Below are 16,894 nucleotides of genomic sequence, written 5' to 3' on the forward strand. Positions count from 1 at the left end.
TTCTAAAAAAAAGCACTGCCGAGCACTGGTTCAGCCTATAATGAAAGAATATAATAATATATGTACTTATTAATAATTAGCTTATTTTTCTAAGCCAGCTTGCTCTTTCTAACAGTGTTTAGAATATATGATGGTGGCAATTTGCCGTATCTTCTTTAATTTCAATTCAAAGTTCTTTTATCATATCAACGAGGTCTATTAAAAAGTATTCTACCAAAATTTATGTAAACAAAGAATTACAATATTTTAATGTAAACGAAGTTCTGACAACATGACGACACGATTATTTAAGGAAGTGTAGCAGAAAAAGAATTTACAGAAGCTGTTGTTATATACGGATTAGTCATCCTGATCTAATGCCATCTAAACGCTTTTTGTCCTTAACATAGTCATTTGTACAAGTGTACCCGCTCCAAAACCTAACGATAGCAAATATATGAAAAACAGTAATACGGAAAAAAGTAATAGTTCAGATTTGTTCACACCAAGTGCATACCTGCCAATTCTTCCGGATTTTCCGGAAGATTTTGTTTCCATATTTAAAGTGGTAGTAAATATATACTGTTTTTTCTTTTATAAATTTAATCTTTAAATGATTTTGATCACCACTATTCTTACAAAAATTAAGCACATATATTAATATGCGTTACTATCATGGTTGTCAACTTAAGTTTTCTCAAATACAACGTATTTGTTTGCTTAAAATTGAAGTTTTAATTCCATTTTAATACCACTGGGAAAAATGATAATGCAAGTGGATGTTTTGCTCTGCTACTTAGCACTTTAGCTTTTGAAAAGCACTATTCTATAAACTTCGATCAGAATATAAATCTTTACAGCTGTGATACATTACGGTAGATAGAACTATCTTGTTTTTGCAAAACAAATACAAATAATGAAACACATGTAGTACCCAGGGCTAAAGAGAATACAGGGGCTAGTTCACTCCGCTCTTAGAGCTGAAGCTACGATTTCCCTCCTCATGACGTCACTGTGTCTACAGATCTCGGAGATCGCAAGCAAAGATATGATAACTTTGCATCTTTCTCTTGTAAAAATAAGTTAGACTTTTTCTGGTTATTAGCCTTCAAACTTTACGTAATTAACACATTATTTCCGTTCATAAACATAGTTCAAAAAAAACTTTCTTGGTTATTATATTAAAAAAATACCATTTTAAACTTATAAAAATGTTTTGCTAGTTGGTGAAAATGACACGATAAATACTTTATTTTAAAAAGTTCAGTTTTAACTTTAACTATTAAGAAAAATGAAGGCATATATCGACACTTTTTTTATCTACATATTCTTTTATAAAGATAAGTTAAGTTAAATTTAGAATCCCTGATTTTAAAATATGTCGTTAATAGCAATTTGTTCATACTTAATCATTAGGAAACATCAACCTTAAACGCTAATTACTGAAACAAAATAATAATTTAGGTTCATAATGACATCAGAAATTTTACAATTGTTTATAGACATTTAAATTTACGATGATATAATATATAGATATTTAAATTGAAGAGAATATAATTTTTAAAAAAAATCATAAATATTTAGAATAACTACATTAAAAAATATGTTATGAAATTAGGAGAATTTCAACTATATACTATATATTTTATTTATACTTTTTACTTACATTTTAATTTTCTTTGACTTTATCTATTTTTTAATTCTTTTCACCTGCCTTTCTTTATGAAGTAGCGAGGCGGTTTCTATTTAGATAATGAATTTTTATAAAAGTTCTTTACGACAGAATAAACGTATTGCGGTTTTATATTAACTGTGTCATTTCGGAATCCATTCTTTACATAGTTGTTCATTTACTTTAGGGAACACGCGAAAAATTATACTTTTTCCTTTTGTTTTTATATCAGAATTTTTGCAAGTTGCAATCGCGCAAACTGGCATTTCGATAATAGTTTTAAATTCTTGTAAATTCACTGCAAAAACTGAGGAAAGTCATTATAGAAAATAACAAATGTCTTAGAATATCTCGCAAAAAGAAATGATCCAATATTAGTTAGAGCTAGTAAGGCCAAACGCTCCGCTCTTGAAGTAAAAGTGACGTCACTAGTGTGACGTCGGAGGATCGGCGCGGCGAAAGATACTTCAAAGGAGTGAACCAGCCCTTCTATTCTCTTTAGCCCTGTGTAGTACCATTTTTTTTTTGGAAAAATGGACAGTCACGTTAAAATGACGGTAGGCACAACAGAGACACACCTACTTCAGTCTTTTTTAACCTAAAAACAGTACACCAGGCTCCCACGGGCACAATCTCAGATGAAAGAGAGGAGTGTCCGCTTCGCGGACAGGTACTCCGTAATCACGCTCAGTCTTAAGTCACAAACCCATGACTTAACCCGTGCAAGTAAAAGTTGAGGGAATTGGAATTTATTTTGGGAAAAAGTGACAATAAAAGTGAACAGAGTAACTATAACAATTTTTTTTTAAAACATGGGGATTTTTCTCGTGAAAACAATCGGAAAAATAAAGCAGATTTTAATAGACGTAGCAATTGGCACTTCACGGATAAAAAGAAATAGTTTTATCACTGATTTATACCGTATTGCAAATTGCGACAGATTACCTATGTACCATCGAACGGGAATATCCAGCTTTGTTTCCACAAGAAGAAAATGTAGGCACGTAGTGTATTACCACAAATGATCAGAGAATGGAAATACTAGTGAGAAACGGTTTAAAAAAAGTGTTGATTTTATAAATAAAAGTCAGCTACTTTTTTAAAAGTCAACGTAATTTTTTTTCATGACACATTTTTGCACTTTTTTCTGAAGACATTTTGCCATCCCGTTTTAATTTTTAATGCTAAAAATATTGACAAAGCAGTTTTTCCTGTCCGTAATAAACTTTTCAACTGATAATTTGTTTTGCCTTGAAATGTAAATTTTTTTGGTTCCATTTGCGCAGGAAAGACGTGTCACGCACGTCCGGAGCTCTATGTTGAAACATCGAAACAACGTGCTGTACACGTTACACGTTCACGCCATTGTTTGAGAAATGAAAAAGACGTTGGTGGTTCATATAACAGAGATCGAAAAGTTTTTTGTTTCGATTTCTATAAAACCTAGAACTTATACCGCCTAGCAGTGAGATGCCAACCACAAACCTGCCAACTTTAACGCATTTGGCGTAAAATTTTATTTTTATATTTAAAGTGGTAGTAAAATGTATGCTTTCTGCGTATTCCTTATATTTATAAACTTAATTTATAATCNAAAAAAAGTACTTGCGTGGTGTGAAAATATCTTTTGTGATCTAACTCTTTCAAAAGTACATAAAAATGATTGCCATCAGGGGTGTACATGTAGATTTATTAAATACACCTTGTGCGCCACCTAGGAACCAAATCTTGAACCCGACACTTGAAATTTTTGCTCTGTTACAATCGTACCCTGTTACAATTGACCCCACTCTCCCCTACTCTGAAAAAAGTTGATTAGATAGTTAGTCATGATAGCAGCTTAAGATTTTTCAAATACAACGTATTTTTATTGAAATCTTTATTTTTATCATTTTAATACCACTGGGAAAAATCATAATGGAAGGGATTAAAAGTTGGCAGGTATGCATCCACTGTTTTGTAAGCACATTTGTGTATTTTATGCCCAGCGCAAATATAATTAAGCATTGTTGCTTCAAAACTTAATATTAACACGTTCACGCCGGGAAAAGTGAAAATACTGGTAGAAGAACTATCTCAATATTGGATAATAATCGGGAGGAGTTAATCTATTCTCAACAATAACAATTCACTGTAAGGAAATTTATCACAGTGAAGATGCGATTCTATATAAAAATTGCATCCGTTAAAAACAATTGGTAGTTATGGATTTTCATTATTCCCGGAAAAAAACTAAAAAATGAAATTTATTGTTACCAGTTTTTACTCCGATGCGCTGTCAAGATGAGACAATCTAGCGTGACCCACCGGTGGGTGACCCCGGCGTGAACGTGTTAATAACTATTTATGCTTTAATGAAAATTTAATATTTAAAAATCGTAATCTTACCTTGGATCATGTTTTAATTTATTGACATTGAAAAATCTTTCTTTATTTGTGTTTAAAATCTGTCTTTAGTTTCATGTTCGTAAAATGCTTATATTTGTTTGTATTTCACACCAGATCTGTTTGAATCTTAAACAAGGATGGAAGGAAGTAGTCCCAGCTAAAGTAGACGCTCCATATGCCTATTCAGGAGATCAATGGGTTGGATATGATGACAAAAAGAGCATTGGAATTAAGGTGAGAAATTAAGAAAGAATACTAATTTCGAAAGAAAAGAGCACCTTTTTCTGACATTAGAAACCTCTAATTACAAGAAGAGAGATAAGTTATACATACACTGAAATTTTTAATGCTCCTCACTACAGTGTAAGTTTGTTTTCAGTAAAAGAAGGTACCGTGTTCGATATACCAAAACTAAAAACAGCAAACGTTGATGCAGGTGAAGATATTAGTTATTGATTTCTTTTAAATTTTAATCTTGAAAAATAAGATCTTCTATGTTAGGGAGGTAGATTACGCCGGAGAATATTTGTGTGTGTGTTCTGTTGCAGGAAGTTGTTTAAACAGATCTTGGATATCTTCGCGTCGTTTGTTTCAAATCTGTATTCGGCTTCTCTCTAGAAGCTACAGTTTTTATGCAATTTAATAACATATTCCTTACCAGGATTTTTTAAAATTCAATACTCATTATTATTGCATGCTAGAATTTTTAATTGTATCAAACCCTAAATTTTCAAAACATAATTGCCGTATATTTATAGAAGTGGGTTATCGAAGTTTTGCCCACCGCAACACATAAATATACTATGATGTATACACGTATAAATATGTGTGTATAAAACTTACATTGAAATACTATTTTAAGTAATATGTATCCTAGTAAAGAATATATTACCATGAAATACTATTTTAAATTAAGTTAATATTGCTACTGGTGTTTGCAAAATGTGATGTTAATTTTAATACCCAGCGAAATTTTTAAAGTTTGTTTACGGAAAGCATTTGTGATAAGAGTTTTCTTCTATTTGGAAAAGGTGAAAAGCATATGTTCTTAATACCAGTGTTTGGGGATAAATACTATCCCTAAAGTTATAGAAAGCTAATCCTCTAAGTTTTACTTGCTGATTCTTCTACAAAAAATGTCGGGAAAAAACGCAATAAAAAAACTCGTAAATTTTCAAGTGGGGGGTAAAGTAGAATGCTATTGATATGGTACTTATATTCCAGGTTGACTATTTAATCAAAGAAGGACTGGGAGGAGGAATGGTCTGGTCATTGGAGACTGATGATTTCCGAGGAAATTGTTACGGCGAAAAATATCCACTTTTGTCGCAAATTTACACAAAACTTAACGGCCCTGTTGTCACACCTACCATTAACCCAAACATTAGGCCAACAGTTGGACCAAAACCTACCGAAACACCTAAAGAATTTACTTGTCCAGGTGATGGTTACTTCAAAGATCCTCATAATTGCTCAGTCTTCTACTATTGCGTACAAGTAAGCAAAGGGGAATTGACTAGGCATACTTACAACTGCGGAGAGGATTCAGCTTTTGATGAAACTTTAAAAACGTGCGTTTTGAGGAAGAATGTTCCAGGCTGTTAATATTGAACTGTTTGAAGTTGTTAAATAAAAGTTTTTAAGTTACATTTTATGTTCTTTAGTTTCTTGTTATTTATTTTTCTCACGCAAATTTGTCTTTTAAAATTTTGCTCATAAACTATCATAAGTATTCTCTTCTACCTATTTTCACTGTGGTTTTACCACTCAGCCCCTCTGGGTACGCAAAAATTTTATTTTAATTACGCAAATTAAAATAAAACAGTACTCAAAATGCGTAAAAGTTGGCAGCTATGTTAATGATTCGAATTCCGTTGTAACCTTACATGTATCCCTATTGTAATTCTGGATTCTGTCCTTTTCTTATGTATGCTCTCTGCTTATCAACTTGAAAATATTTCAAAAGTTTTTCTTTGTATTGAGAATACAAGTCTGTTTTTGAGTGAGAAGGAATAAATTACTCGAATTTATCAACTATTACAGAAACCTAAAAGAAGTTTTCATTCTGCATCTTTACAACCATTAAAAAAACTTAAGCATAAGTTTTACTAATTGGCAGCTATGCAGTTTATTATAGTTTATATTTATCTTATTTAACACATATATTTACATAATTGTTATTCTTATGTCGGAGGAAAACAACCAGTTTCACTTGGCCACGGGTGTGGATGGTCCGGAACAATTATTCTAGAATTAGGACATGCAATAGGATTTTACCACGAACAAAATCGTCCTGATATGGATGATTATTTGACAACAATACGGGAAAATATTCAAAGTGGTTAAGTATTTTTAAATATTTACAGCTGTAAAAATCAAAAAACAACAACAACAACATAGTAGTTGAATTTTTATACTTTAACTATACAATGGTAAGCAAGCTGACCTTCATAACAGTCGTTGAAAAACCGACATAATTATGGATTTACGACTAATAACGTTCAACTCCGTGGGCTTATAATTTTGAACCCAATCTAGATGACAAGGGATCTCCTGGATCAACTATTAGGAGAAATTTGTTTCATGGAGGACTTTTTAGATGGAACTAACTAGCATTTGCGTAACATGGAGAGGAAAGCCACAAAACCTCCCACAGTTTGCCTGACGGCAAGGGGATTCTAACCCAAAATCCGTCTACCACTGAGGGTATTTTACGTGAGCACTGTGGTCGGTGCGAACCGGCTGCGGAATTCGTATCGATCAGGAATTCAAACCCGGTTCACCTCATTGGAGGGCGAATGCTCTATCCCCTGAGCCACCACGACTCAAAGAATGTTGCTAAAAATTTTATATATTTATCTTAAGTTATTCATGTAGAGTAATGTGGCCCTTATTTTTCAACTCCTTAAAAGTTTAGTTCAGTAATACGAAACACCCAGAGTAACTTTTTCCTTCTTTACCTTCTAGAACACAATCTTAATTATTCCAGCGGTTGACCTTAGATATGCTAATTAATTAGGTCGGATGATAATTTAAGCTAAGAAATGAGACACAAAAATATAGACTGTCTGTGAATAAACATACCTTTTATTTGTCTTTTATTAGACGGATTCAGGTTTTTGACCCGCAAAGCATAGGGAGTGGCTGCAATCTAGAAAATAATGTCCCAGTAGTTGATCAAGAGAGCATATCAAAGTTTGAACACCTTAACCCTTTCGGGCCGACTGCCACAAATACGGGCCCATTCCATGCCACGAAAATGCACCCCACACCATGACTGATAGGCCACCGGCCTGGACTGTGCCCACTTGGCATGCTAAATCCATCGCTTCGTGCGGTTTGCGCCACACACGGTGCCTCCCATCAGCATGGAACAGTCGATAACGTGATTCGTCAGACCAGATCACGTTACGCCACTGTTTCAGTGTCCATCCATGGTGATTGGGGGTAAATGCACGCCGAATTGTCGAATGACGCTGGGTTAGCAGTGGCACACGTGTGGGGCGACGGCTCTCATACCCGAGAGCATGCATGTTCCGACGGATTGTCAACTGGGACACGTCTCCATCACGGCCAGTGTTGAATTCAGCCGTGATTAGTTGCACATTTGCTCTCCTATCTCGAGTTACCACTCGTCTCAGGTTTTGCCTGTCTCGGTCATTTAGGGCCTGTGGACGCCCGATATGGTGTCTGTTGTGGACTGTGACACCCTCATTCACCCATTCTCAGTAAACTCTCGACACGGTTGACCTTGGGAAGCCGAATTCCTGAGCCACTTCCGAAATGGAATGTCCCATGCGTCGGGCACCCACAACCATGCCGCGTTCGAATGCCGTCAACTCACGACGACGTTGCATTTTACCTGACGTTGCATTCACTCACACAGCCACTTCAAGCAATGTCTAACACGCAACTGAGACCGTCGCGGAGGCCACCAGGTTGGTCACACGTGCTGTCCATCCACAAATCAGAGCCCTGCTATCCCATGAGTTTTGCTCAGTCAGTGTATATGATTAAACTAACAATAATTAACACGTTCACGCCAGGAAAAGTGAAAATACTGGTACGGGAAAAGAGAAAATATTAGATGATATTCGGGAGGAGTTAATCTATTCTCAACAATAACAATTCACTGTAAGGAAACTTATCACGGAATTAGTTGCGTAGAAGCAATTTTAGTGTAAAAAGATAAAACTGGTAATCAAAGTAATTCTTTTGCAGTTTATTTGTGGGCGGAGTAATAATTGCTTGATTTATTTAATTCACCATTATTTTGTTCAAAATAAAACTATTTAGTTATACTTTGAATTAACATTGATTATATATATGATTAAACTAACAATAATTAAAGTAAAAGAAAGTAAGTCTGTCAAATTAGAAACGACTACATTTAAGTTACCGTTTTTTATTTAATTACATCCTGATTCTGATTTTGTACGAATGCTATTCTGAACCAACCGTCCCAAGGGGTTAATGTTAATTTTATTTTTTGCGTATTTCGCTATACCTCTAGAATTTTTTACTATTTTTATATTTATTTATTTATCTCGAGAACTTATTGAAAAGAAAAAATACAAGAAACAACACAGTCGATAAAAAGGTTTTCAAATAGACTTTGTAGAGGGTTTGCACGTGTGTGTAGATAAAATTTTCCATTAATGCAGCACTGTTGCCATGATTTAAAACAATATTTATTTTTTAAACGTGATTCTGCTCTTAGAACATTCCGAGGGGAAAAAATGAAAAAGCGTAGGCACTATTTTTAGACATTTAACCAAAACAAATTGAGAGTGCATGCGTTTATCTTTACTAGAGATGCCAACTTGCTCTGCTTTGTGAAACAATATTTTCTAGCGGTAACAAATTTTAAGTTATTTTTGGTTAGTATGTTTAATTTTTAGTTATTTTTCCACCACTTCAAATCAAAAAGTCAAAGTATCATAAATAATGCAACTTCATATTAGTTTTCGCATGATGACTCCTTATAAGAGTAAGCATGGTTGTCCTTATTTCTCAAGTATAACTATTTAATTCACTAACAATTTATTAAAATTGCCTCAGAAAGCGTAGCAGTTGACATCCCGGCTATAATTCCTTATTTTTTAACATGAATTATTAACGTTTTTCTGTTATATGTTCATTTTAACATTTAGAAAAGCTTTGATTCAACCAGGCCGTGATTCCATTAATATTCATTTATGCAGTTCCTATTTTGCATTTATAAAATCCTCTATAATTATTTTATCTTATTTTCCAGATCAAAATAATGTTTAATAAGTTTTTATATTACAAATATCATTAACCCCTTCAGGCAGGGCCAGATAATGAGATGCAAAGGAAGATGAACACATGCTGATTAAGGAGTCCCAACATTTTCATTGACATTAAAGTTTATATACTAGACTACACCAGTATGATTTGTTAGTCTACACCAGTATAAGCATCATTAGATTCGATGCTGTAACAATTATTTTCTAAATTTGTCTTAAAGTAAGCTTACAGCGAAAGATCATCTGATTGGGGCATTGTGTCTATATATACATAACTGCCAACCTTTAATCCCTTCCGTTATGAATTTTCCCAGTGGTATAAACATGGAATTAAAATTTCAATTTTAGCAAAAAACGACGCGGTATTTGAAGCAGCTTCAGCGGACAACCATGATAGTAACATATATTGATATATATATATATATATGCTTAATTTTTGTTAAGAATAGTGGTGATCAAAATCATTTAAAAATTAAGTTTATAAAAGAAAAAATAGTATATATTTGCTACCACTTTAAATACAAAAATAAAATTTTACGCCGAATGCGTAAAAGTTGGCAGTACACATGATGTATATAGATTGAACCAGATTGATCCACAAATTTCTTATTAAATGCAAATTTTTCAATGTAGAAAATTTAATCATTAACTACTATGAGTCTTTGGTTTAATTGATTTTTAGGGACTAAATTTAGAATATTGGAAAATTTTAGTGAATCGACAAGGTACAACATTAAAGAAAGTGCAAAATTTAAATCGCATAACTATAATGTGAAAGGACCTCAAAATTTAGGAGTGCCCCTTTTACACACGCAATAATCAGTCCTTACCTCAGGATTGGAAGGAGAAAGAAGCACTTACCTACGGATCTTAGGCAATCAGAAAAGCTCGCTTTACATATGATATCGAGGGGAACCGAGAAAGGAGATTCCCGCGATCTGTATGTGATCACATTCTTGAAAGGGTAAAGTTTAATTCCTTAATATATTTCTGTCAAAAATGAAAATTTTGCCTTAATCTTATATTGTACAAATGAAGTTATAAACTTCTGATATAGTTTTTCTAGTTCTGAATACACTCAAAATATAACTTTGAAACCCTTATACCTTATAACCTTTCCAGCCTTGAAACCCTTATACCTTTACACCCTTGAAAAATAACACTAGGGAACGAATTTTTTGTGGCATTTATATTTAATCTTTACTTGTTTCGAGTGTGGGGATTTCAAATTTCAAAACCTTTGTTCATCTACAAATTTTTTTCTGAGTCATATTTTTTGACCCAATGTACAAAGTTTATAAAGAACATTACATACATTCACACTTTTCTGTTTCTTTGAAAATGAAACCTAAAACAAAAATGCATAGGATCTCAACCTAACGCATTATGTACTAAAGCGTATTATCTTCTTCTTTCCACCACTACCTGTGTTGCAGAGAAGTATAAGCATTCAGTATTCCCTCGAGCGAATTTGAAAAAAATTTAGGTCAGGAATATATTATTAAATTGCATAAAAACTTGTCATTTGTAGAGGTAAATAGTTTTCAGACCTTAAATTAGAGATGTGAAAATATTTAAGCTCCGTTAAAAATATTAATTCCCAGAAAATGTCTTAGCAAGCATAAAATTAAAAATTCGCAAATAGTTATTTCTAGTCCTGTATACTGCCTTTTTAATCTATAAATCTACTTAATTGAGAGGTTATCGGTAACCTAATTCTTATTTCTTCATCAGAGTAACAAAAAATATCTCTGACATTTTAAAGGGCATTCAAAGATCAATTAAAATTAATCTTAGAAAGGTGTAATCTGTAAGAAAAAAGAGAACTCCACCATATGTCCGCCGATCAGTTTTGCAACTTGTGTTACTTTCCTTTGTGCTAAGTGATCATGATGTAATACAATGTCGAATAATAAGATAAGCTGATCAATAAATTGATTTGCGATTATCAGGTTATCATTTCAAATACTCTAAATGAAACCTGAATTTTCCGTCTTCAAAAATTATCTTCCCATTTGATAACGTTTTACGTTAAAAAAAATTTAACTTTTGTTAATGACAATGAATTGCAAATTATCGAACATTTAATACAATGTGTCTCATCATCTTATTTAACTAGTTAAGAGCGTCTGACGTATATGCGAGCCAGACCAAATCTCTATTGGCGTGTGATATAAAATAAAAAAGAAAATACCATTCTTTATACAAAACTAGAAATTAAAATAAAGTACTTTAGGATTAATATTGAGTCTTTATCTCCTCCAAGCCAACCTGTTTTTCCAAGACGTCCACAGCCCCTCTGTGGAAATTGATACTTTTTAAAGAAAATAGTCACCGTCGCCTTAGGGCTCATTACAGATGAATTAGATATTTTGGAAAAGTGTTGCAGTTGGCGGCCGTGGTCAAATGCTGCCAGGCGGCCTAATTTTATTAAATAAAGCAAGCAAGTAAGCAAATGCTGCCAGTGGTATTATCAGAGGACACCTGGGTCATAACTTTAACAGAGTCACAGACAAGCCTGTCTATCTTTCACTTATATACTTTTTATGTCGTTGACAGATATTTTGCCAATCTGGTGTAAATATGTAAATAGTTGCATATATTTTCTCTATTATTTTCTATTTAAATACACATGCGTTAATGTTGACATTGCTCTGAACCCTATAAATATTATTATATTCTAATCTAGTTTAATCTTAATTACGCTTAATTTTCTATCGATTTCATCATATGTTCAACTGATCCCACTCGTGACTTTACTATTTAATGCTTGGCAATTCCACTCCCCCCCCCCACAATTTTGCTCCCACTTCACACATTCCCCCAATATCTGTCTCAAAAATCCGACGAATCAGTTGATGCTGCTTAGCGGCAGTGCGTAGAGATTTGAGCTATGTTCTAAAGTAGGGCTGTCAACTTTCTCTCTTTGCAAAAATTAATTCGATTTACAGCTGAGTTAATGTTTAATGCATTTTTTTATTCATTTAAACGTCCTTTCCACACCGCTACTATACCTACTAACTTTAATCCTCTTGAGGATGATTTACCCCAGTTGCAGTAAAATGGAATTTTACAGTTTTCGGCAGAAACATACGTTCGTTCGTTTTAGTGGAACTGGGCGGCTGAGGCCCTACGGCTCTTATAAACATACGTTGCAGATTGAAGGAGCTTACGTGATCTAGAACTACAGTATTACATATAATAAACCTGCTTAATATTTAAAAACATAGTGGTGGGTTTAAAGACTTTAAATTAAGTTTATAAATGCAAGGAATACATAGAAAGCATATATTTTACTACCACTGTAAGTATAGAAATAAAATTTTACACCAAATGCGGCAAACCAGACAACACAAAACAACTACTTCGCATAATAGACTATACAGGCAAAGCTCTAATCAACAGAGAAGCAATAGCATTTCCAATGATAGACACCTCAAAAGCATTCGATAAATTCTGGCATACTGGTACAATATTTAAATTAATGCAACTTAACTTTCCACCTGGTCTCATCAGATTACCTTCCTGCTTTATCTTCCAAACAGAATCTTCCAAGTATCCATTCAAAACTGTAAATCTTCAAAAAGAAATATCACAGCTTGAGTACCTCAGGGCAGCATATTTGGACTGATTCTATATATTTTATACACTTGTGATTTTCCAGTTAATAGAACAAACTACAATAGTATTACAGCTTTTTATGGAGGATTCATCATGAAATCAGGAAATTCAAATATAGCATTACAGAAACTACAGGATCAAATGCATGAAATAGAAGACTGGTGCGTTAAATGGAAATCTGCCGTAAATGCAGACAAATCTCAAATCCTAATTATACAGAAAAGAAGAATAAAAATACTAATACAATTCAAACCAAAAATACTAACCTATAGTCAAAAAGCAAACTACTTTGTCCTTATAATAAACAGCAAACTCACCTGGAATGACCATATCAAAAATATAATAGATAGCGCAAATGCAGCAACAATAATAATATATCCACTTATCTACAACCAGAATGTTTCATTAAAACTAAGAAAACTGCTATATACATCAGTGATGAGACCAATTCTCACATATGCCTCACCTGCCTGGACAACCATACCGGAACATCCCATGAAAAAACTCAGCCAATGCCAGAACAAGATACTTAGAAAAATCACCCGTGCCAGATGGTTCATCAGAAATACAAATATTTACAAAGACCTTAAAATCCCAACCTTATCACAATATGTCCCCTAATTAAATGCAGATTTCTTTGACCAGGCCATAAAGTGCAATACAGTGAACTTCAACCAGATATTCAACTTTGAAAACTACAAAAAAGATGTAAAATTCAGACCAATACATCTGACACCTCATATTACAATCCTCAAAATAAATTATAGAAAAAAACGAAAATTAATCACAGATTAACCCATAGCATCAGATTCAACTACAACAATATAGACAACTCGATCAAGCGTTTCCCCACGTTGACCATCAATCTACATTCAAAGCCCCTCATAGCTTTTTTAAATAACCGTCGTAGAACAGCCGACCCAACTTTTGGATTTACGACTACTAATGTTCAACTCCGTAGCCTTGTAATTTTGAACCCAATCCAGAAGACAAGGGAACTCCTGTGTCAAGAATTGGGAGAAATTTGCCTTTGGCGACTTTTTGATTGAACTAACCCGCATTTGCGTTACATGGAGAGGAAGACCACGAGAACCACCCACGGTTAGCCTGACGGCGAGGGGACTCCATGATGCGTCTACCACTGAGGATATTTCACGTCAGCAGTGTGGTCGGTGCAAGCCGGATGCGGAATTCGTATCGACCAGCCATCGCTGGGATCGAACTCCGGTTCACCTCACTGGAAGGCGAACGCTCTATCCCCTGAGCCATCGCGGCTCCCACACATAGTTTTATTTTATTTTATAACCGTTGTTGAAAAGCCGACCCAATCTTATGGGTTTACGAATACTAATGTTCAACTCCGCAGCCTCGTAATTTTGTACCCAATCCAGAAGACAAGGGGACTCCTGGATCGAGTATTGGGAGAAATTTTGCATTTGTGGAGGACTTTTTCCTCACATATTTTGGTCATCGCAGGTTGCCAGCTGACTCGCGAAGCAGGTTTAAGGCTTTTCACGGCTCCCACGTATTTACATCTGCCTCGCACTCCGGCCCGTCGGACACGGAAACCACACAGCTGTCACCCAGAAGACGCATGTGCATTTCCGCACATGCGTGCATTCCTAATGCCCAATCCTACAAACCTACTAAGCCCGTCTGTCGAGACTTCTGCAAGGGAAAGGTTAGTGCATACACAATAAAACAATTTAGTTAAAAATACAATTACAATTAAAATTACAAAATTACTATCACCGAATTTTATAACAAAATTACAGTTAACAATTACTCACCACATATTTGTGGAAGTTACAAATTACGTTACGTCCGCGATATATTATTTAGCAGCTGGCATTATCCTTAACTTGACAAAACGCTAATTAAATTAATTATTTAGTTGTCATTACATTATTACTCAAATTACTATTAAATTATTTCCTGAATTAGTTAATTGGATAATATTAAGTTTAGCTTATCTACCGTTTATTTTAACCATCTTAGCATTACACTAATTAAACTATTATCAGTATCATTTGGAATAGTACGATTAAAGACTAGCGGCATTACTTTACAAATACAAATTACATCAAACACGTTACAATATTGAATTGCGAGTCACGGCACAATTTTTTTTGCACTTAACATCTATAGCGATCACGGACAGCTGAAGAGCTGCGTGGCGTGGCGCAATTCCTGTCCCCAGAAACTAGGAGCAGGACCAGTGGTGAGGCGTGTGTAGTGATTAACCACCTTGGCTGTCATCGTGAGTTGCCCTTAATTATGCCCAGACAACTGATAATAATTGCATTTGGATATTGACTGATAGTAGGAGTGCTATTCAGTATTTCAAGAACTGGTCTGAAATATTTGATATTCCTGGCCAGGAGATTATGAAACTTCTATCTGAGATAGGCCTGAAGACACCAATAAGCCTCCAATGGATCCCATCACATGTCGGGGTACATGGCAATGAGACAGCCGATGTGCTCGCCATGAATGGCTGTGATCTTCCTACGGACTGTTTGAACCGTCTTACTCCCTCTGAGATCCACTCCGCGGGAAAACATCGCTTGTGTTGGAGTGGTTTGTTACTCCTCTGAATACATTGAATTAACTGAATTAAGTTTAGGTCGTGTGTTGGCAACAGATATTTTCTTTTCAGATAACGTAAGTGACGTCATCCGTTCATATCATTATGGAATCTGTATATAAGGCATGCATTGTTGTAGGCATGTGTCTTGTCTTGTCTCTTCACTGTGTTGTTGTTTCCGGTGATGTACCAAAGTTTTTGTTAAGCTGTATTTATAGTTAATATCTTCAGTTGTACGCTGTATCGAGATGGTACTGTATGAAATAAATAAATGTTTAAATCTTCAAGTTTCTTTATGTGAGTTAACACTTTCACTCACTACAGTGCTTACTCCGCTAACGCATCAACAGTTTGCTTCCAGTGTAGCGCCGTACTCCATCCCATGAGTGGTATGCTGGCAACCGCCCTGGCCTATCATTAACATGCTGCGGCCCTCGGCCTTTCCAATCGGCCATGGCCAGATTTCGTAGTGGCCTTCTTAAGGGTTTAAGGTTCCAAAATGGGGAGAAGACTTTCCAACCTTGTTCCTGGCCACAACCTGCTAGTCCTGATCACCTTCTGTTTTGCCTTGGCGCTTCTTTAAAGCAGCTGTTGGTTGATCGGAACTTTCTGACGCGACGGGGCCTTCTGGACCTGGTCTAGGCTTTCCATCTCCAGGGGGATGTGCAACAACAACAACTCAAGTAAAGTGCTTGAATCCTGTTAACAGCTACCACATACTCCGCTGATCCAATTCAAAATAGAAAAATAGATGATGGATGGGATAATGGCCGTTTCACGGCCCAGGTGCTCCAGCGCTTTCGTGGTGACAGTTTTAAAATGTTGGCAAAATTATCAAAAAATCTGGAAGCTTTGGACTTTAAATGTCTTCTACTCTATGAAATATTTTACAAAAAGCGTAGCGAAATTTGAAGAGATAGCTAGCACACAATTTCAAACAGTTCCTTACTCATCAGTTTTTTTGAATACTTTAAAAAAAATTTCAGGCACTCTTCCAAGTGTTTCGTTTAATTTTAAATGCCTTTGATAATCTCAATAAAGTAATTTAATTCGTAATAAATTAGCAAACATAATTAAAGCGTGTTTTTCGAAGAAATTTTTGGTGATAATAAAATAAAATATAATGCCCAGTTACGTTATGTGTCTATACAGTTGCTTTAATCACTTAAATTTATTTAAATACCTATAAACAACGTATTTAGGTAACAATTTGATTAAAAAATTAAAATTCGTTCTCAATAAACTTTTCAATTATCAACAGTTTAAAGTCATATTTTTGTCTATAATTTAAAATCTAATTGTTATCTTTTCTAAAACTTCGCACACAGACTTCTATTAATGTTTCCCATATTCTGTTAAAATTTGAAAATGATTGAA

At 34.5% G+C, this 16,894-nt stretch overlaps 1 protein-coding gene across 1 annotated transcript in view; it reads left to right on the forward strand.

Moving 5' to 3' along the window:
* LOC122268288 (probable chitinase 10) overlaps window positions 1–16,894 on the forward strand; it is a 150,299-nt gene that overhangs the window by 92,002 nt on the left and 41,403 nt on the right. The window contains exon 15 of the mRNA XM_071181735.1: window positions 5,264–5,639. Coding sequence (XP_071037836.1) covers window positions 5,264–5,639 — 376 coding nt within the window. The remainder of the gene's footprint in view (window positions 1–5,263; window positions 5,640–16,894) is intronic.

Source organism: Parasteatoda tepidariorum, chromosome 6 (genome assembly GCF_043381705.1).
Source record: "Parasteatoda tepidariorum isolate YZ-2023 chromosome 6, CAS_Ptep_4.0, whole genome shotgun sequence".
In the NCBI taxonomy this organism is placed as follows: Eukaryota; Metazoa; Arthropoda; class Arachnida; order Araneae; family Theridiidae; genus Parasteatoda; species Parasteatoda tepidariorum.